The sequence below is a fragment of the Benincasa hispida genome, chromosome 2 (genome assembly GCF_027475165.1).
Source record: "Benincasa hispida cultivar pf3 chromosome 2, pf3_genome.v1.1, whole genome shotgun sequence".
NCBI lineage: Eukaryota > Viridiplantae > Streptophyta > Magnoliopsida > Cucurbitales > Cucurbitaceae > Benincasa > Benincasa hispida.
This window is the reverse complement of record NC_143479.1, coordinates 56,724,397-56,746,433: the sequence shown is the minus strand read 5'-3', so window position 1 is coordinate 56,746,433 and position 22,037 is coordinate 56,724,397. Positions and strand designations below refer to the sequence as shown.

The following is a 22,037-nucleotide window of genomic DNA, read 5'->3' as shown; positions in this document are numbered from 1 at the left end:
AAAGAATGAACTAGAATATGAATTATAGAGCACACATCTACTTCCAACGTGACCATTTTTTTAATCCTTTACTCGTGAACACTAGAATAAAAATTGACTCAAATCATAAGTTTCACACGATAGTGGTCAAATAAAATCTAGAGAATAGTACAAATTGATACACGTGACTTAAAATTGATACCGTTATTAATTTAAGTCGACGATACAACAAAAAATTTAAAGATATAAATGGTTAGGTTCCGTTGTTTTTAACATAGAAAAAAGAAAATGAATTAGAGTAGGCATCTTCTTCCAAAATGGACTTTTTTTTAAAAAAAAATTATATTTTTTTAATCGTTTACTCATGAGCATGGAACCGAAAGCTGAAGAAGTAGACCCATTTTGGAGGCAGAAAAGTTGTAAGAAATCATGATGGCATTTATGTAATTAAAGGGGAAATGGCAGCCTTCTTTGAAACTCTACTTTGCTATATAAACCAAGCACTAGTCCTTGGACTGTCCTTCTCTAACCCCCTCTCTTTCTTTCACAGTCAGCTCTGTTTTTAGAGCTCTGTTTCACCATTTCCCCCTGCTTCTATGCTTTTTTATAACTAAGAAATTTCTCCATTCTTCCCTCCCATGGGGTCCATGGCTAGATTACTCATTGCTTTTCTTCTTCTTCTTCTTCCTTGTGTCTTCGTCAATGCCAAGAAAACCTACATTGTTCGTATGAAACATAATGCTCTGCCATCAGAGTATCTCACTCACCATGACTGGTACTCTGCTCATCTTCAATCTCTTTCTTCATCTTCAACCTCTGACTCTCTTCTCTATACCTACACTTCTGCCTACCATGGCTTCGCTGCTTCTCTCGATTCAAACGAAGCAGAATTGCTCCGTCAATCCGATTCAGTTCTGGGTGTTTATGAAGACTCTGTTTACACTCTTCACACCACTCGAACTCCAGGATTCCTCGGTCTCGACTCCGATTTCGGGTTATGGGAAGGTCACAACACTCAGGATCTTAACCAAGCTTCTCACGATGTCATCATTGGTGTTCTCGATACTGGTATTTGGCCGGAATCGAAGAGCTTTGATGACACTGGAATGCCGGAGATCCCATCACGGTGGCGTGGAGAATGCGAATCAGGAGCTGATTTCAGTCCTTCGCTTTGTAACAAGAAACTAATCGGAGCTCGTAGCTTCTCTAAAGGTTATCAAATGGCTTCCGGTGGTGGGTATTTTAGAAAACCAAGAGAGAACGAGTCGCCTCGAGATCAGGACGGGCATGGAACGCACACGGCGAGCACGGCGGCTGGTTCACATGTGGCTAATGCGAGCTTGCTTGGTTATGCTAGAGGCATTGCTAGAGGAATGGCTCCTCAAGCAAGAGTTGCTGCTTACAAGACTTGTTGGCCTACTGGTTGCTTTGGATCTGACATTCTTGCCGGTATGGATCGAGCAATATCCGACGGCGTCGATGTACTCTCACTCTCTTTAGGTGGTGGCTCTGCTCCGTATTACAGAGATACCATAGCAATCGGAGCATTTGCAGCCATGGAGAAAGGGGTTTTTGTTTCGTGTTCAGCTGGAAACAGTGGACCAAATAAGGCTTCTCTGGCTAATGTAGCACCGTGGATCATGACGGTCGGAGCCGGAACACTCGATCGGGACTTCCCAGCTTATGTCCAGATTGGAAATGGCAAACGATTCACTGGAGTGTCGCTTTACAGTGGCCAAGGAATGGGGAGTAAGGCGGTGGAATTAGTGTACAACAAAGGAAGTAACACCTCCAGTAATATGTGCTTGCCGGGGTCTCTCGAGCCGGCGGTGGTTCGAGGGAAAGTGGTGGTTTGCGACAGAGGAATCAATGCTAGAGTAGAAAAGGGAGGGGTGGTGCGAGATGCAGGTGGGATTGGGATGATTCTGGCAAACACAGCAGCTAGTGGGGAGGAATTGGTGGCTGACAGTCACTTGCTGCCAGCCGTGGCGGTAGGGAGGAAAACTGGAGACTTGATCCGGCAGTATGTCCGGTCAGATTCGAATCCGACGGCAGTGCTGAGCTTTGGTGGGACAATTCTGAACGTCCGCCCATCTCCGGTGGTGGCGGCGTTTAGTTCTAGAGGACCTAACTTGGTAACTCCCCAAATCCTTAAGCCGGACGTTATTGGTCCTGGCGTTAACATTCTGGCGGCTTGGTCTGAGTCCATTGGACCTACTGGATTGGACAATGACAAGAGGAAAACTCAATTCAATATTATGTCAGGTATGTCTCAATGGCTCTATCCTAATCCAACTGGCCTGTGATTTCTAGGCAAATAATGTTCATTCTGTAACTGATTAGAAAACTTAATCTTCTGTTATGTAGGAACTTCCATGTCTTGCCCACATATAAGTGGGCTGGCTGCATTGCTAAAGGCAGCTCATCCACAATGGAGTCCAAGTGCAATCAAATCTGCTTTAATGACCACTGCATACACACAGGACAACACCAACTCGTCTCTCCGGGATGCTGCTGGAGGGGGGTTTTCCAATCCATGGGCTCATGGAGCTGGCCATGTTGATCCTCACAAAGCTCTCTCCCCCGGCCTTTTATACGATATCTCGACCAATGATTACATTGCCTTCTTATGCTCCTTGGACTATGGGATCGATCATGTTCAAGCTATCGTCAAGCGTTCCAACATAACCTGCTCTAGAAAGTTTGCTGACCCAGGACAACTTAACTACCCTTCATTTTCGGTTGTGTTTGGGAGCAAGAGGGTTGTTCGGTACACTCGTATAGTCACCAATGTTGGGGCTGCAGGGTCCGTTTATGAAGTGGCTACTACTGCACCATCAGTTGTGAAGGTGACTGTGAAACCTTCAAAGCTTGTGTTCACTAAAGTTGGGGAGAGGAAGAGGTACACTGTTACATTCGTGGCAAGCAGGGATGCTGCTCAAACCATGAGATTTGGGTTCGGATCGATTGCGTGGAACAATTACCAACACCAAGTTAGAAGCCCTGTGGCATTCGCCTGGACAAGGTTGTGATTGTTGTTTTTTGTATAGGTTTTCCATTCCTCCAACTTGCTCCAGTTTCAGAAAGAGAACAGAAAGAAGGTGATGATCAGCAATCAGCAAAAGAATGATCGTCATCGAACATGGGGAAAATTCAGCGTTTGGTTTGCCATTGAATTGAATGAGAGAAGCTGTAGTGTTGGTGTAAGAGTCTGAAAGGCACCAAGTTGGGAAGTTCTGGGGAGAGTTAAAACTAATGTAATGGCAAAAAGTTTGGCATTTCTTTTCCTAGTTATCTAAAAATTGTTGTTACTGTCAGTCTGTTAGCGAAAATTCATAAACATGAAGGCCAGTGAAGTGTGTGCTTTTTAACTTCGAATGTTTGACTCCCAAAATGCTTCTCATCTGTGATTTCTCTCTTCCTCATTATAAAACTGGACAAAGCTACAGTGATGAACATGGCCCTATCCGAATTTCCACTTTCTTGGCAGAGGTGTGGTGCACATACCGAACCGAACCGAATCGTGCACCTTGTCTTGCACAAAGCGACCCACCTAAAGCTTGGTGCGGGTATCCAATCCGGACACAATCATAAAGAACATAAGCATGATACCTCAGCCGTTGATGCAAAAGCTTGCATCTGGGGATAAGCTACTAGATACAGATTATCCATAAGCCTCCAGTATGATTACTAATTCAGGGTCTAAACAACCAGGAGGGCTATTTTGGCAAGAGTAACAAGTGATAAGACAACTCTATAACCATTTAGACAAATTGTGGCCAGCCAGTTCCAATGATTTACATCAATAATCCAGCAGTAGGCCCCCGATTAAACAACTCAAAATATTGTCTTAAATCATTTACTTGAATAATTTAAGAGTGTACCAACCGTATTCCTACTAATAAATTTGGATTAATAAAAGTAGAAGGTATTCATCATAATGTCCATCGACTTTTTCATGTAGAAGATCAAAATAACTTTATGGAATAGTGTTGCTGAACTAAAAGCAACAACATAAAGAGCAGGGGTTACAACACGACTTTGTACAGAGGCGACAAGAAGGTACCTGTGAACATTTTGGAAAAGAGCACTTACAGCTGCATTTGCATTCGCAGCAGCTGCAACAGTGGGGGCATGAGATTGAAGGTAATGATAAACAACATAATTTACGACACGAGAAGTTTCTACAGCAGGATAAAGGGGGACAAGAGAAGAAACTACACTTTGGCATACTACAACACCTTAAACATGATGGGAAGTTACATGGTTTGCAGTCACAACAGTGAGGCATATCTACATAGACAGAGCAACCAGTGCAAGAGCAGCAGCACAGCCACGACAACTTAAAGCAAGGAAACCCGCTGCACGACAATTGTAACATAAACATTATATACGAAAACATCCTCAGTGATAAGCTGAAATCAGAATGCGTATGTTGAAAGTTCTAACCATAACCATTTCCAGATGCGACATCGCTGATGTTTTGCCCTGCATCTGTTTAAAGAAGACATGGACCTGGATCATAATCAATGCAATCTTAAATTTATGCAGTCTTAGTTTACTCAAAATGAACTCTTACGTAGGCGTCAATGGATCTGAATTGGCCGTTAGAAAATCGCTAATCCTGCAAGAATATGATGTTAATCAACAGTAGAAGCAAAAGAGTGGATGGATTGATCTCCCAATTGATTGTGTACATGATTAAAAGATGAGGAAATTGAAAAGAAACATACTCTTTGCAGCATATTGATACGGGTTGAAGACTTTGGATGGATTTTAGTTCGTCCTGTTTCAAGAAAACTAGAAATATGTAACGCATTGAACTAATAATAAAAGCAGCCATGGTGAATTTCAAACAGAGAATTGTGCCTCATGATATGCGTAAACACGATTTTGTTTCAATTTATCATAAAAGATGTGCCATTTGTCTAGCCAAAAGCTCCCATAACAGGAGGGAGAATTTGCACGTTGAAGAAATAAGCTTTTTAAAAGAAATTAAAAGCGAGAAGACATCGACTCCATAAATATGCAAATTCCACAAATTTTAGAAAAGAGGAATAGAGATTCAGTTCTTTTTCGTTCCCCTTGCTCTGGGGAGGCATCCCGAGAAATGTAGGAGCAAAATCTTTTTCTTAGATTCTTCCTGTCCTAGACTCCTTAGGCGATGCTTTTAAATGAAGGTCTAGGAGAAGCTTCATGGCACGAAATGGAAGTTCCAAGCTTATCGAATCTGTTTTAAAAGGGAAACTAGCTCCTTAAATAAAAAAAACAGATCTGCATGTAGAACTTCGAAATTTTGTCTAATTAACCAAGCTAATAACAAAAACAGAGATGCTTGCAATTGTACATTAGCTTTCCGAGGTCACTATGGCATTGAGCTTCAAAGGAGGGAAAAAGACGAAGAGAGAAGAAGAGATTTTGACGACAGCGACAATCATTTTCAAATTCGAACTCACCTCAAGGAAACCAATTTCTCTTTCAAGCGTCTGAATCTTAGCTGTCTCTCGACGCTTCCCATACAAATCCGGGTACTCAGGCGGAGATTTCGGACTCGGGGGTGGTAGAGAAGGCACTGATGAAGAGTAAACCGACCGAGCAGCCATTGCTTGAGTCACTTCTCAGGGCACCTGATACTGATAGAAACCAGTTACCAATCCCCGAAAGACAGAGCACAGAAGAAAAAGAAGACAACAAAGAGTGGCAATAGCAGCAGAAATATTATTAAGCCAGGAAGAAGAAGAGAACGGAGAAAAATAGTAACTGTAAAAGCAAGTGACAAACTAAAGCGGCAATTGATGTTGGGTATGAATGCTCTTACATGGGTAGTGACAGAAAAGTAATAAGAAAGGCTGACAAAGATAATTACAGCCCACAAAAAGAAAGCCGCTCTGTAAATAAAACTGCAGCACATAAATGTATGTATCAAGTTGTGGGTTGCAAGGTTTTTAATGATACAAGTGATAATGAGGCCAGAAAGAGAGTCATTATTGTCACAGGCTTTGAGTGAAAAAACGAGCCTTTTCACGACTCGAGGCAATAGCATTCTTTTATGAGAGAGACTGAGAAAAGGGGTTAAAATATTTTCAAATACAAACTCGGTTTTCCATTAATAATGTAAAGACGGCTGTGAGAAAAGCCTGTAGTGTACCTGGTATGCCTAAGTTTGTATAAGACTAATTTGCAAAGTATAGGCATCTGGGTTTTCTTCAAGTGAGATTTTGGAGTTTGCTCATTCTTTAGCCTTAATAGAGTAAACAGAAATAAGCATAAGTAAGTAAGTTTCTATGTCTTTGCTTTAGCTGGTTTCAGTGTTGAAAGATGGTATATAGCAAAGAAGCAAAATGGAAAGTAGGTAAGCTCAGAACGCACGTGGAGGAGAAATGCCTAGAAAATGGAGAAGGCATAGATCATATGACGAATCAGCATCTCGAGCTAGACAAAGAGGAAATTACAGATTAATGTAATGTAAACACTGAATAATACACATTGAAAAGTAAAAAAACAAAAAAAACTCCAAGCTACTAAAACAAATGGGGAAAAGAAAAATACCTGACATTTCTACAAACAGTTGGTGTGCGTGTGAGCTTGACGAAGGGCTTAAAGCAAACCACACCCGGGCCTGATATCAAATCAAATTGTGATGAAAAGCATGGCCCATTACTATGTCTTGGAGAATCACATGAACATAAATAACGATATGGGCCTCCGAGAATCTGGAATTGGTCTACTGTTATATTTTGAAGAATCGAAACAGAATCGAAACAGATGAGAAAGACAAAATGAGGAAGTGGGATAGTAACGTACTCAAGTGGGCAACCATTGCATAGGATTGCAGATTCAAGTTCAGATTCGAAACTCCAAGTCGAATTCAATTCTACTTTACGCTATCGCTAAAGCTCCAAGTTTTGGATGTCTGATGAATTCTGTTCCTTCGCGCCGGTGAAAACTTGTTGCAACGCGTTTGTTCTGGAAAATTTTGCTATCTCATTCTCCTGCCATAGCCACCAGTTTAGAGAACACTCGACATTTCAGTGCCTTGGTGGAGCCAGGAGGAGCAGAGTAGGACCCATTTTCGCGATTCAAGATTCTTATCGAATTTCTACATTCTTTGCTTAGGGATTCTGTGTTTGAAATTCGAAAATGGCGGTTTTGGGATGAAAATTGAAATCTACTGCTACTTCGAAAGCTGATCATGATTTTGCAATCGGAGTACTTACTGGATTCTTGTTTCTTGAAAACAGAGTGATTTTAAAAGGGTTAGAGTTAGTAGGAAAAATATCTTCTTTGGTCCATAGTTTCTATTTAGTTTTTAATACGATTGTGACAATAAGTTAGTTATTATACTCTTAGATTATTATAATTAAAGTTATAATATTTTGTGTTTGGGTATCATTTTAGTTTGGTATAATAGTATGTGTTTGAGGGGTAAACAATTTCAGTTTGAAAAATAAATAGTAAATACTGCAATAAAGAATAAAAAAATGATCGAATAAATAAACGATAGCAAATAACAAATACTGTAGCAAATAGGGGGTTTTGAAATAAAATGTGGTTATTATAATCTTATGATAGTCTTTGTCCCAAACGCCCCATAAGTTTTTAAATGTTATACATTTAGTTTTTTAAGTTAGATAGATCTACTAAGAAGTTATATATTTTAAGATGTGTAGAATCGACTTGTCAATAGAAGATCATGGCCATTAGAATGAAAGACTCTGAAATGTTCAAAATTAGTAAATATGTTAGCGCCCACACACGATAATAGATATTAAGAAAACATGATCATAAACAAGCTAAGAGTTAGGTTATAGTTGAAATGATTAAGTCTAAATACCAAGATCTTAGTCGTGGTTATAAATTGAAGGAAATTATTCAAGACTTTTGCAAGGAGCATGGGGTGGACAATAGTTACGATCTTAGTCACTAATAACATCTGTCACACAGACCACAAGCCATACATTCAACTCAACAATCAAGTAGGCAAAACAAAACAACACAATACACATAAATCTGGAATTTGGCTTAAATCTCGGTGAAGAACTCGGTGAAAACCTCGCCCGAGATCATGCCCTAATAATGAAAAACTCGGGCCATTTACATCGGTGTACCATGAGATTAGGGTTTTGGTCTCATTCTGTATAAAATCTCAAGGATGAACTTGGGCTACATTTACCCCGAGATCATATACAAAATTCCCAAACTCAAAGGTATTCAACCCGATCTCGATACACATCTAAACGATCTTGGACCCACTTCATCGAATCTTGGTCGAGATTCAAACAAATTCAATCGAAATAGCATGAGAAAATTCCATAAAATGATCAATAACATAATACATATACTAAAAAATGAACAAATATTGCAACATACACAATCATCAATCCAGATTTCAATGTATATGAAAGGATTAGGAGTATTGATCCATATATCGTAGATACATTCGAAAACCCTAGCAAACCTCTAATTAAAAATGAAACAATATACTTTACCTCTAAAATAAGTAAGCTTAAGGATGCAAATAACCAGGGAGAAGGAAATTTTCATAGAGAAAGTAAGGATATCTCGGGCGAGTTGAGGAGTTGGATCGTCTGAAGGGTTTCCATGTATATGAAAATGTTTTCTAAAAGCAGGGGTATTTTCGTCCTTTTACACGATTGGATAATTTGAATTCATTATGTTTCAAACACAATCTCAGGCCCGATCTTGCTACGAGATTTCAGAAAGCGTGCTATTTTTGAAATGTGAAAATTAAAGAGGGTTATTTTGGACAATTTTCCAAAATATTGTTTTAACGGTGAATTTTCTCATTTTTTTTACTAATTAAAATATATTAGGTTTAAATCCAATTTTAGTCTCTAAACTTTGAATCTTGTTCTATTTTGATCCCTAAACTTTCAAAAATATTTGTTTTAGTCCCTATTTTTTTTTATAAAAAAAATGTTTATTTTAGTCTCTACTATTAACATCATGTTAAATCTTCAATAAAAATGTGAGAGAGCTTGTATTTTTTAATGACTAGACTCTAGATATATTAAGTAAGATGAATGTGAAGTAAAATGCTAACAACCAATACGCCAAAATATTGAACAATAAAAATTTTGAACTAAAAATGTCTTTTAAATTCTCTCGCTTTGACAATCTTATTTAAAATTGAAACTCTAGATTTTTTTTTTTTTTTTGTGTAGGTAACTTATTTGATAACCTAGTCATTCAAAAATATTATTCACCTTACCATTTTGTTAAAGAGTTAACAAAATCTTAATATAATAAGGACCAAAATAAACACTTTTAAAAGTTCAGCGATTAAAATGAACATTTTTAAAAATTTAGAGACCAAAATAAAATAATATTTAAAGTTCAAAGACTAAAACAGACATTTTTTAAAGTTTAAGGTACAAAATAAAACATTATTCAAAGTTCAGAGACCAAAACAATATTTAAACCAATATATTACTAAGTTTTGATGTTTGTTTTTTAATTTTTGGAAATTAAACTCGAAAACACCCCTTCACTTCTAAATTTTATTGCTTTTATTATCTATTTTTTATCGTTGTTTTCAAAATCCAAGTCAAGTTTGGAAAATTAAAAAAGTAGTTTTTAAAAAATTATTTTTGTTTTTAAAATTTGACTAAGAATTCAACAATTTTACTCAAGAAAGATAAAAATCATCTTAAGAAAGTTGGAAGAAATATACTTAATTTTCTAAAAGATAAAAAAAAAAGTTACCAAACGAGACCTAAATGATATGACCATATAATTTTTAATTAAAATATGAATAATTTAATCCCAATTTATTTATCCAATATTTTCAACAAAAAAACATTAAAATTGTCCATGCTCAAATAAACCATTGAATAACTTTGTCAAAATTCACAAAGTTCACAAATTTACCATTGCACTTCGGGTATCCATCCACATGATGTATAACATGAAAAACCTGAAAAAAATTCTAGTATTATGATAATATAAATTATTTTTCATACCATCTCCATACATCGCTTGTCACAAAAATAATATTTAAGAACTATAGGTAAGATTCGCAAAATAAATAAATAATAAATTAATAAACCATTTAATAACGTATCAGATAATAAATGAGTAGTAATTATTAGATATAATAATATTATGTTATAATTTTTGTTATTGCCTTTAATTGTATTTTACATTATTTAGTATATATATATATATATATATATATATTTAAATGGTTAAAAAATTAGTAAATTTAAAAAAAAGTTGAATCTAAAAGTTTATACTATTAGCTTTCAGACAGTAGATATAATTTAAAGAGTAATTCTGTCTAATAATTTGAATTACCGAACAATAGAGGCAATTAAGATTTTGACAAAATCATTCCCATGATTGCAAATGTAATCCCAGGCGGAGTCTAAGATTGTTATGGTTGCAAATCGATTAAATTGAAAATTTAGTATGAAAATTGATATAACAAATTTATGGGAAAAAAATGATTTTTTCCCCTTTTCTATTCGGTAGAGTCTAGGCGGTATCTAACCCATGCCCCTTGTTTTTGCATAGTAAAAATAAAGTTTAAAAATTATTAAAAAAAAAAAAAAGAATTAACACGATCTTTTACTAGATGTTTTATGAACTGCACCCAAATTTTTTTCTTATCAAATTAGTGATAAATCTCAATTGATTTCACTCCTCGCATTGTAATAAACACCATCAGTTCATTAATTTTCATTTTCTTGAAAGTAAATGGGACCTTAGTTCCCATTTAAAAGCTTCCAACTAATTATTTCCATTCTCATGCTTCCTTCAATTAAAGTGTTTTGTTGAGAAATAAATATTCGTCATATTTATTTTTCCATTATTCTTTCTTTTTTAGAAGGTCCACTTTTCTTTCTATAATTGAAAGTATCATAAATAAATGAATAAATGCTTGACCGTTTTGTTGGTAAAAAAGAATTTGAAAAAACACCAAAGTTAAATAAAGATCAAGAATAGATGAATTTTGCAAAGAAACTATGCATTATGTCAATTTATTCCTTAAATTTTGCCTTCAAAATACTAGTAGAAAGTTGACATTCGTTACATTTCACATCCATTAAAATGATCTTAGCTACGTTATCATCATATACCAAATTCATATTAACGTATAAAGAGAAATAAACAAAGAGTTAGTCATTTTCTTTTAAAAGTGTTTACAATTTAAAAGAAAGTGGATATTCAAACTTACTATCAACAATAGAGATTATAAACAACCAGTTTATCTAGTCAAGGCATAACTTCAACAAAAATGTCAAAGATTTGAATGTAGATTAATCCTATTATTTGTATAGATGATGACTTATAAGACAACTTATGTACAAGGAGAAACATAAACAAACTTAATCAACCAGAATCTAGATATTTTATGGCTGGATCAATCTGTCATAATTGACAAATTCAAAGTTTAAATAGTTGAAAAAGTTTCTTTAACCCATGGTTGAATTGTGTACTTTCAATGGATGATGTGAAGCTGTTGTTTCTTTGTGTGTTAGGCAACCAACACCAAGAAGTCAAAAAGTAATAAATCAAAAGAAAGCTTGTAAGAAAGCTTCATTTTCAAAGGGCATTCAAGGATAGTTTTCAATTTGGAAAAGGGTTGCTAGAAAGGAAACCATTGTGCTCTTTACAAACTAGTCAAAGGTTCTTGAAGTTGCCAATATGCTTTCAAAAGTGCTTTCACTCAAAAACGTTTAGGAAATTGTCAAAAAAAAAAAAAAAAAAAAAAACCCAAATTTTTTGGACTTTCATAACTAGTATCTTTTTTGGTAATTCGTTATAATAATTTTTTTTCGATAATTTCGGACTGTGATCGACTCTGAGATTTGAATAAAATTTTTAATTTCTTTTCATATCACATTTAAACTATCGATTTTTTTTAGATTTTTGGGATAAAATCTAGATAAAAAAAGAAGACCAAGATTGTTGATAATCTTTCCCAAATCTTATGTAATATGTGATTCAAATTTACAAGAACTTAAGGATTTTTAATGATTGATTTTAATATTTATGACAAATAAATTTTCAACCATTGTCCAACTTTTAAATTTCTAAAAATACAATGTTTTTAATATTTACGATAAATCAAATCTTCATCTATTGGACAGACTCTTTTGTAGGAAAGTTTACAAAAATAACACATTTTTAATATTTATGATGAACCAATTCTACACAAGATTACATGATTTGAGAAAGACTACATACAATCTCGATCTTCACCCTAGCAGAGATTGCACCGAGAAAGCTCCAATAACCGATAGTTTTGATGTGCTTGTTAAATTTTTATTCAGATTGGGGTCGATCTTGGGCAGAAGAAAAACTATTATCAAATTGCCAAGAAGAGGGCTAATTGTGAAATATAAAAATTTTTAGAGGTTATTTCCGACAATTTTTCAGACATTTTCTTTTAAGTACTACAGATATGGGATCTTCTCACTCCTATCATACCCCTTCATCAAAGCTGATTTTGAACTTGGAACTCCACAAATTGTCAAAGTCGATGGCTTTATAACTTTATCACTAGGATTCTTGGCACATACTTCTGAAAAACTATTGCTTCTTTACATATGATATGTGTTAGAAAGAATCTTTCTTTATGACTTTTCTTTGGCTTCAAACCTTTTAGCATCTATCCATAGAAGCCAAAGTGCAGGTGGAATAATACCTAGAGCCCTCTCTCTATTTCTATTGGTTAAACTCGCAGTGCGTGAACCAATTGTTGTGTCCTGAAACAAGCAACTATGACTTGGAGCCATTAATATTCTTCTTCAAACCTTGAATATAAGAAATAATCAATCATTTGCCAAACTCTGTTGAAAACATAGCCAGGCTGGCTGTTCGGAGCCTCATAAATTGCGGAAAGACGAACAAAGAATCATCATTTGGCTACAATCGGAAAGATGATTCCCCTAGTTAGCAAATTATACTGTTCATCTTCCGAGGTTGTGTTTGTCGTTAGGACGAGACCACACGTCATTAATGGAGGAGGTTTTGTAGTGACAAATTGTGATCAGAAAGTTGTTTTTAGTGTTGATGGGTGTGGGATTCTGGGAAAGGAAGATGAGCTGATTCTGAGGGATGGGAAGAGGGATGCTTTGCTTTTACTCCGTGGGAAGGTAATATCCAGCTCTACAAATTCCCCAAACTAGCCTATTTGTATTTTTCATGCACAGAAATGGGTGATTCTAAGTGGAATGTGTTGAAAATCTTCATCTTCTTGTGTTTCAGGGAGGGATTTTTGAGGCTCTAAGCTTTCATAAGATGTGGAAGGCTTTCAAATACGATTACCAAGGATCCAAAAAGTTAATTTTCAGCTTGAGACGGCCTAAGTCATGTCTTCCTGTGAAAAACGACGTTGGAATCAAAATCGCGACCAAACCAAAGGTTAGCAACAAAGATTGGGATTTCGAGATCAGTGGTTATTTCCCTGATAAAAAATGCAGCATTATTGATTCTCAAGGCAATGTAGTTGCTCAGGTACGTTTGATACTCTCTTTAGACTATATTCTCTACTATGGAACATAAAATATTGGTATAATCTACAAATTTCTGTTTACGAACCATAGATTTAAGCATGCATTCACTGAAATTTTTATTATAAAGAAGCAAAAAGTTCGTCTCCTGTTTTGGGGATGGTATGACTCTTTAACTCTCTCAATCACGATTCAGAACAACCAATCTTTTCTACCAAATCACCCTATTGGCACTATGTGCAAAATGCATATGGTTTAGATTAGTAAGGTGGTATGTGGTTACTGAAAGGAGGAACACTTACCTGCTCGTCGATGTTGTAGCTTGCTATCTACAAAACAAGCCTCCACTGCAACTGCTACTGCCCACAACTAATATATTTCTTATTTGGTAACATGTTATAGATGTATGTTAATCAGTGTTTCAACATTCAAATAACTGCAGATTGGAACGAATAAAAAGGCTGGAGAGCTCTTGAGCAAGGATATCTACTATGTGTCGATAAAACCTGGAATTGATCAGGCCTTTGTTGTTGGAGTTATTGCCATTCTCGACAACATCTATGGCGAATCAACCAGCTGCTGAATTTGCAATGAGGAAGACAATTTAAGATAGGGGAGGATGGTTATTGCTTGATGGTAATTGTTTGTTGCTCTTCCATCAGATTGTGATTAAACTGAAGGTTTGTGGTGGCACTCCATTTCGCTTGTCTCCATGAACTGGGTCTGCATTTTTTGTTAACAGCAATGTATTCTTTTAGCTTTTATAGCATTCATCCGTGTAAATGTAATTGAACTCTTCAGCTTCTCCACTGCCTTTTGATCACCCATGTGCCTTGCTTTGGTACCTTGCTACCATAGATTAGGCAGGCCTTTCTCCTGGAATTCATACTAAGCAACTCTGTTAAAGACAAAGGCAACAGTAGCTGAATATATCATATTAACTTGTAATAATAGAAACAACAGAATTAAAGAATCAGGCGACTATACATGCATTTTAGCATTATTTTCCGTGAAAGAAAAAAATTGAAGTGCAAATTCAAATTTCAGTATTCCTTCTAAAGATAAGTTTCTGAATTCTACCTGCTATACTTGTCAAGAAAACTTGTCTTCAAATCACAATTACTACAAGAAGAATCGACTAAGAGATGTAGAGACTAGCTTTTCCACCGAATATGTAAACAAACTGCGGATTACTTGGACATTGATGATAAATAAAGCAAATTGAGGCTGTATAATTGAAGTGTAAACAAAAATACAATTAAGTTCCCAATTGCTTTCTTCAATATTCCCGTTCGTACGATCATAAAAAGCTATGTCCATTGAAATAAAAACCTCCATTACAGTTCACAGAGAAAATATCACAAAAGAACATTCTGATAAGCATTTGTTTTTGAGAATATAAACCTTTCATAAACTAGATGGGATTTAGACAGATAATACATGACATGAATAAAACTAATAATAGTTGATTGGGCTGTTGATCCTCAATGAGAGTGCCCACCATAATCTCCTAGCTCAAGAATCATATCCCATGCAACCTTCACATAGAGAGAGAATTTAAAACGAATAACATATACATGTGATAAGAACCTTTAACTTCATTTCACTAAACAATGCTATGATATACAAATTATGATATTAACAGGATGATGATGCCATAAAAAGCCAATGCATCGTGATCTCCTACAACATCATCGATTGTCATAATAACTGTTCTGGGTCTAGAGAACATCCATGACTTTGGGCTACTGTTTAATCAAAATGTAGGTTACACTGGCCTGCTTTTAGTTGAGACGCCTATGATTAGTTCAAACCAACGTTTATTGCCAGCAGCATCACTGCTTCACCATAGATGTGCTCACCCTGAAGATGAGAAACGTCAAATATATAACAATCAAGCCAACTCCTAGTTTTCTGTTTGGGCGCATATCATTCCTAGGTAACACAACAACTGACCAAATAAGTCCAGACATTAAAAAACTCAATGTGTAAAACAAGCTACTATCTCTAGGAAGCATGTACGCTGCAGGTCTATGGGAAATGGCTCCAAGAAGCATGGAGATACCCAGCCCCGCAAGAGTGTTGAACATAGGCCCAGCATAGCACCCAGACATAGCAATTTGTACACTGTCTCCACCATTCATTGCCAGTGCTAAATTGGACATCAAATCCCCCATTGAGTTCCCCCAGGCCAACACTGTTAATCCAAGAATTGATGGGTTCACTCCAAAAATTAAACCTAATGTCATCAACAAAGCAACTAGCTCATTTGCAACAATGTAAAACCAAACAATGCTCATAAAAAATCCTCCAAAGACCCATGGAAACAAAGCCCTTTGAGGTGGCTGATCAGAGCTTGTATACAAATATGCAAGGACACCAAGCACACCGCCAAGGGAAATCCCCAAAAAGTAAGCAAATTTTCCACTCAGAGGTCCTAGATCATCTTGCTTGTTCCATAAATATGCCAGAAGAATGGGTGCTAGCGTAGCACTGGCAACAGCAAATACTTTGGACCACCGTTCCTCCTCAACAATGGGAATGGTCAAACGTCTTGGAAGTGTCAATGGAAGTTCGAGAATTGAAAACAATTTGGAGCGGGAGAACAAAGACTGGTCAGTTGCTGTATCCTCGTCATTCCAACCCCACAAAAATTTCGGACTATCTGTACTGCCCTTCATAGCCTGATTTGAATAGATTGCAACATGTGAAGACCACATCCATTGTGGCAGTTTATTTTGGAGGTGCGGTACATCACCATCAGACTCAGACTCAAGCAGAGTTGTATAGACTGATTCATCCTCTTCACTCCCAACAGAGAAAAAGCTTCCAGTAACAGGAAGTAAAGGTGTGACAGAGTTCAGTGTCACTTTCGCTGGGTCCTTCACCACAATCTCATTTGCAGCAACTACAAATGCATAGACCAAATAAATTGAGACAAATGCAATTGCACCGATAACAGTAACCCTACCAAACGCCAAAATTATAGCAAGTGAGATGATGACAAACATGAAGAAACAAATGTCTCTGATAAAGCATTTTCTATCAATCCTGACATCTCTCTCGGAAACACACAGAGAAACAGCACCAACAACAATACAGGTTACAAAGACAGCTCCACCCAACACACTGTTAAGACCAACGTCACCAGCATCCTTCCCCATAAAAGCAGCAATGCTGGCAAAGACATCAGGAGCTCCATTACCAAGAGGAAGCAACGACACTCCGGCCACAGTCGCTGGCAACTTCAAGAGATTCGAAAGTTTCTCCAAGGAGCAACAAAAATAGTCAGCTGCGGTATTACCCAATAGATAGAACAACGCAGCAAGCCAAATTATCAAAGCCACATAACCCAAAAGTCTAAAACCTTCACAGTCACAGTAGAAGAATGTAATGTAATTGAAAAATCCCCCTGAGTTGCAATCAGGATGGGCAATCAAGAACTCACATCGGCTCTGATAACCTCTGTGTTCGGATAATCCAAGGCATGATAGGGGACGACTTGAAGAGATATTACTATTTGTAAGAGATTCATCAACATCGATGTTATTGTTTAGAGAAGAAGCAGAGACTTCAGCTATTCTCCTATGAATCACCCCCACCTGCTTATCGTCAATGGTGCATTTATGGGAAAGAACCGAATGCGAATTCTGATAAAACGGATTTCTCAAGAACTTTCCCTCATCAAGGAATAAACAAAGCAACACAATGGAGCAAATTCCATTGAAAGTCCCTCGAGATCGAAAGTTTCTGGCTCTAGAAATTGCATACGTTCTAGTCATAATCTTCCGCTAGCAACCGATTAATAAAGCCAATAGTTGCTTCAGATCACAAATAAAGAAAGAGAGATAGAAATAGGCACCCAAACTTTGGAAGGTTCGAAACCCTAGTCAGGACGACTGGGTGATGACGGAATCCAAACAATAATTGCAGCAAAACAATCGGAAAACAAGATGGAATCGAATGACAGAGACGCACAGGGTTGAGAATTGAGAGCAGGGAAATTGGGGTTTTACGACGAAATCTGCCGAAGGGTTAAGAGGAGAAAACCCCCAAGGAAAGTGGTTGGATTGAAACGGAGAGAGATTGAGAAGCAAGTTACCAGTGATCGAGTTTAATGGCGGAGACGACGGAACACGGGAGGAGTAGACGACACGCGACGGCGGAGGACGATGGCCCAACTGAACTCGCCCAACCCGATCAAACGATTCCTTCTAACCAAAACGCGGAATCTTTATACCCTTTCCATTAGATTTTCTTTTCCCATCTTTTTTATAGATTTTGAAATTTATTTTAAATATATAGTTCTCATTTAAATTAGGTCTAGATAATAAAATACCAAAAAACTAAAAAATCAAACCAATCCAAATCGATCCAATGGTTTGGTTTGGTTTAGTTTTTCAGTATAAAATTAGACATATGAGATTGTATTTTGAGAAAACCAAAAAGTATTTGTTTGGATCGACATTTTATTGGAGAGATCATCCAAAATCGAACCGACCCTTAAAAATAAATTTTAACATAAGAAATTTTTTAGTATTTTGATTATCGTGAGTATATTTGTTGTTTAGAAAAAAGACCAATTATTATGAAGCTATGTCTTTTTTATTTAAAATGTGTCAATAAGAAAAAAAAGGATCAAATTTCAATTTATAAAAAGAATAGACAAAACATTTATTTAAGATTAGGGAAAAGAACAAAATCGAACAAAAATGGAAATAACAATAAAAAAATTGGAAGAAAAAATAGAATATAAAAAATCGAGGATCAAACCAATAAGAAACCGGACTAAATAAAAATCAATTCATTGGTTTTGTTCTTCATTAGACATTGATTTGGACCTCTTCTTGATAAAACTATTGGCCCCAAAACCAACAAAACCGAACCGACTATCATCCCTTCACAGAAAGTTTGAAAACCTTTTTGTTTATTATTTATCAAATCGACACTGGTTTAAAAAATAGATTTAGCTAACGGGAATTGACATAAACTTACTTCCTAAAAGTTAAATGTTTGATTTCCTGCCATTGTTATATTGAAAAAAGAAATTATACTCTTGTCTCCAGTAGGATTAGAAAAGTTTTCTTTGAATATCAATTTCATTAAGTCTTCGAAATAACTTTCTTTATTATATAGATAATACTGTAAATTTCTGGTCATGTTTCACGAACTCCTCATATGACTTATCCCTGTTTATATAGATAATTTTTTTAATAACTTTACAAAACCATAGAAACAAATTAAAACTTTAAAAATAATTAAATTGAATTTTAGGCCACTCATGAACATAAATGGTTTAGAAATAGGTTTGATGCACTCTTGTTTGGGTGCCTATTTTTGCAAATTAACAATTTCAAAATAGATTTGTATCTCTAATTATATAGATGATATTTTTCAATAAATTTAAAATTAATGTATTTTTTAAGTAAAAATTACAATAAATATTTTCAAATAAAGCAAAACGTCACTGTCAATTAGTGACAGACAGTAATGAACACCGACAGCCAGTGACATTTTACTATATTTGTCAATCAGTTGACTCATTTTTCTATATTTAAAAATATCTCTTTTATATATCTTTAAAAAATCATAAAAACATATTAACACTTCAGAAATAATCCAATTGAATTTCAGGCTACTCATTAACCTAAATGGTTTACAGATAGATTTGTATGCACCCTTTTTAAAGCATATACTCTTGAGGTTTTCTATGAAAAAAAAAAATCTATCTCTCATATTCTTAGCAAACATCTCAATTGGGAACATTGAAGTACTTATTAAATTTGTAATCAGGCTATCGTTTGTGTCACAAGTTTGGTAGAGTTCGACAGAGGTTTAGTAAATTGAATTCACGCAAGTCAACATCTTAAAAGTTCACATTCAAAATTCAAATATGCAAGATATGTACAATTTTTGTTTTCAGAATTTTCGCTATTTAGATCACAGTTTCAAAAGCAAATCTATCAAATGGATACTTACATTATCCATTTAGTTCAATAAATGTGATTGGTGAAGTGCCTCACAAGTTCATTAAGTCATTGAAATACGAATAAACTTTAGGACTATTTGTATCCCTAATATTTTGTACTCTCCTTGATAAAAAGAGAGGATATAGTGGTAGATTTTTTTTTTCTTTTTTCATTTGTGACAACGTATAAGGTAAGAGATTGAATTTCAAACTTTGAAGTAGATAGTACAAGTTCATGTTAAGAGTTATATTCATATTGATGGTTTTTAGAGAGTTAGAAATATTCATTTGCATAATTTTGAACTATAATTAAATCTTAAAGACCCTTTTTCTATTATTATTGAGGAGAAGTGAAAAACTAAATACAATTACAAATATTGATGGTTCCATTCTTAGTAGAAAAGAGAATTGCTCAATCAAATATATTGTAGCTTGGATCAAAACTATAGAATACACTCTTAGAGGCAAATATTGAACATAAATAATCTTTTTGAAAAAAGAAACCCTCTCCAAATTGAAAGTGTATGTGAGATGATAATAATAACATATTTTAAATTAATTCATTTGGTGTAGATTGAGGTATTATCAAAAGGAATTTTGGTGGTGAGACCATACTATTTACTCTTAGAAAAATATGATCTAATTGAGTTTCATCTTTAACCCTGAAAACTAGACTCCGCTCAATTTAGAATATAAATGATGATTGCTCCTATTTATTTCTTAAATTTTGAAATGCTTCAATTAAGTGTCTAAAATTTAGTTTGTGAGACATTATTATTGATAATGTTAACTAGTGATAATGAAATAAATATGGGGTGATTTGGCATGACCTAGAAGATGAATATAACAAAACATAAATATGTTACATATTATAAATATTACGATAATAGATGTCCATTAGATACTCATGTTTAGTGTCTATTGATCATGTGTCGTCTATGGTTTCAACATTACTGTCCATGTAATCTACCTCATACTTGCTAAATTGCCTATAAACATTGGCATTTGATGGGTATTGGAAGACACACACATTGAGTAAAAGTAAAAAAAAAAAAAGAAAAGAAAAGAAAAGAGAAATCCATCATTTTTATTTTATTTACTTTTGTTATTTGTTTATTTCATATATTTATGTATTATGTTTTATTTATTTATTTTATTATTATATTATATTATACTTATTTTAATATCATATTTTATTTGTATCCATGTTCCCGTTGTGCTCCTCAAGTTCACCACACATCATCAACACGAGCTCCTATCGTTTTCCTCGCCAAAGGTAGGTCTTTAAGGTATGTCGGTTTTTCTCTCTTCGTTATAATTAATAAATCAAATGTTGTTTTACATATTTGATATATATTAAATTTCTAATATAAACATAATATTTTGTGATAGTGTTACTGTCGAAATATTATAAATGTAGAATTATTGAGAATTCAAATGGACACCCATTGAAGAGCCAGAAGATTCTTCAATCTCATGCATTATCATGTGATGGTTACTTTCAAGGAAAATTGATAATTAGACTATCACCAGCTAAAGTGGAAATTGAACCCCTGCATTTTTAGAATGAATTCATGATGATATATATGGACCTATTAACCCACCAAGTGGACCATTTAGATATTTTATGGTATTAATAGATGCATCTAGCAGATGGTCACACGTGTGCTTATTATCGAATCGAAATCTTGCATTTACAAGACTACTTGCTCAAATAATTAAATCAAGAGCACAATTTCCTGATTATACAATTAAGACCATTCGTCTTGATAATTCTGGTGAATTTACTGTTGGGTTTGTTAGGTTATATGTTCCAAAACTTGCACTTTGTAAAATTAAACATATTCTATTTGCAATGAAGTTGTTATTGAGGTTTATACGATAAAGTTGTTAATGAATGTATGAATTTCTCATTTCATTTTAGAAAGAACCTAAATCCAATAAACTAAGATTCATGGCTATTACATGAGTACTTGGACTTTCTGTGGAGACATAAGAGTGAATCAAGTTCGAGTAGATAGCCAAAACGGTCTATCGGGTGTGGCCCACTTTGTATTTAGTACAAACGATGTGATCCTGAATCGTTCTTGGGGAGACATACAAGTGGGGGCGTCTAGTGCAACGAGTTTGTATAAGATCAGACCAATAAATAAGTCACTCTTACTTTATAACGTTATTTACTGTATAAGGCTGACTATTTCAGAGTGATGATCTAGGTAACTTGACCTTAATTCTGAGATAACTATGAACTTTTATTTATTCGGGATTATCAATAGGTTTGCATTGGTGAGGGTTGACCCAACAATCTCGACTCAATAAGCCCTCCATTTCAGGGGAAAGACCGAGTAGATAGCTGGGGACATATGGTACAAGACGGAGTTGTTCCTTAAGTGCTAACTCCAGGTCTTGAACAAAGGGCCCCACCCTCTCATTGACCCGAGAGGGACTTAGTTTGATGATTGGATCACAAACCAATTATTAATTAGAAGATTAGTGAGATTGAAGGAGCAAGATGTAATCTCGGGGTAAAACAACTTTTGACCCAATCGTTACTACGAACAACCTGTAGAGGGTCGACTTACTGATTATGGCTATATCGAGTGGACATA

General features: G+C 35.2%; 4 protein-coding genes across 13 annotated transcripts; 2 read left to right on the top strand and 2 right to left on the bottom strand.

Moving 5' to 3' along the window:
- Positions 1 to 491: 491 nt before the first annotated feature.
- On the top strand, positions 492 to 3,357 carry LOC120071185 (Subtilase family protein). The gene is made up of 2 exons (XM_039023296.2): positions 492 to 2,244; positions 2,347 to 3,357. The coding sequence occupies exons 1-2, from the start codon at positions 618 to 620 to the stop codon at positions 3,009 to 3,011; spliced, it is 2,292 nt and encodes a 763-aa protein (XP_038879224.1). The 5' UTR covers positions 492 to 617; the 3' UTR covers positions 3,012 to 3,357.
- Positions 3,358 to 3,910: 553 nt separating this feature from the next.
- LOC120071186 (guanine nucleotide-binding protein subunit gamma 3-like) lies at positions 3,911 to 7,233 on the bottom strand. 10 transcript variants are annotated; one of them, XM_039023298.2, is made up of 9 exons: positions 6,784 to 7,233; positions 6,529 to 6,692; positions 6,349 to 6,411; positions 6,128 to 6,220; positions 5,436 to 5,606; positions 4,713 to 4,765; positions 4,559 to 4,603; positions 4,429 to 4,473; positions 3,911 to 4,340 (listed from the first exon to the last, which is right to left on the bottom strand). In XM_039023298.2, exons 5-9 carry the CDS (start codon positions 5,580 to 5,582, stop codon positions 3,980 to 3,982), a joined length of 651 nt encoding a protein of 216 aa, XP_038879226.1. In that variant the 5' UTR covers positions 5,583 to 5,606; positions 6,128 to 6,220; positions 6,349 to 6,411; positions 6,529 to 6,692; positions 6,784 to 7,233; the 3' UTR covers positions 3,911 to 3,979. The 10 variants fall into 10 exon arrangements, with proteins under 10 accessions (XP_038879226.1, XP_038879225.1, XP_038879227.1 ...); XM_039023297.2 differs by having other exon boundaries at positions 5,436 to 5,612; positions 6,784 to 7,202; XM_039023299.2 differs by lacking the exon at positions 6,128 to 6,220 and having other exon boundaries at positions 5,436 to 5,612; positions 6,784 to 7,203.
- Positions 7,234 to 12,705: 5,472 nt separating this feature from the next.
- LOC120070999 (LURP-one-like protein (DUF567)) lies at positions 12,706 to 14,433 on the top strand. Its single transcript, XM_039022982.2, has 3 exons — positions 12,706 to 13,103; positions 13,216 to 13,464; positions 13,903 to 14,433. Exons 1-3 carry the CDS (start codon positions 12,888 to 12,890, stop codon positions 14,041 to 14,043), a joined length of 606 nt encoding a protein of 201 aa, XP_038878910.1. The 5' UTR covers positions 12,706 to 12,887; the 3' UTR covers positions 14,044 to 14,433.
- Positions 14,434 to 14,843: 410 nt separating this feature from the next.
- Positions 14,844 to 17,736, bottom strand: LOC120070998 (cation/calcium exchanger 4-like). The gene has a single exon (XM_039022980.2). The coding sequence runs from the start codon at positions 17,240 to 17,242 to the stop codon at positions 15,296 to 15,298; it is 1,947 nt and encodes a 648-aa protein (XP_038878908.1). The 5' UTR covers positions 17,243 to 17,736; the 3' UTR covers positions 14,844 to 15,295.
- Between the last annotated feature and the right edge of the window lie 4,301 nt (positions 17,737 to 22,037).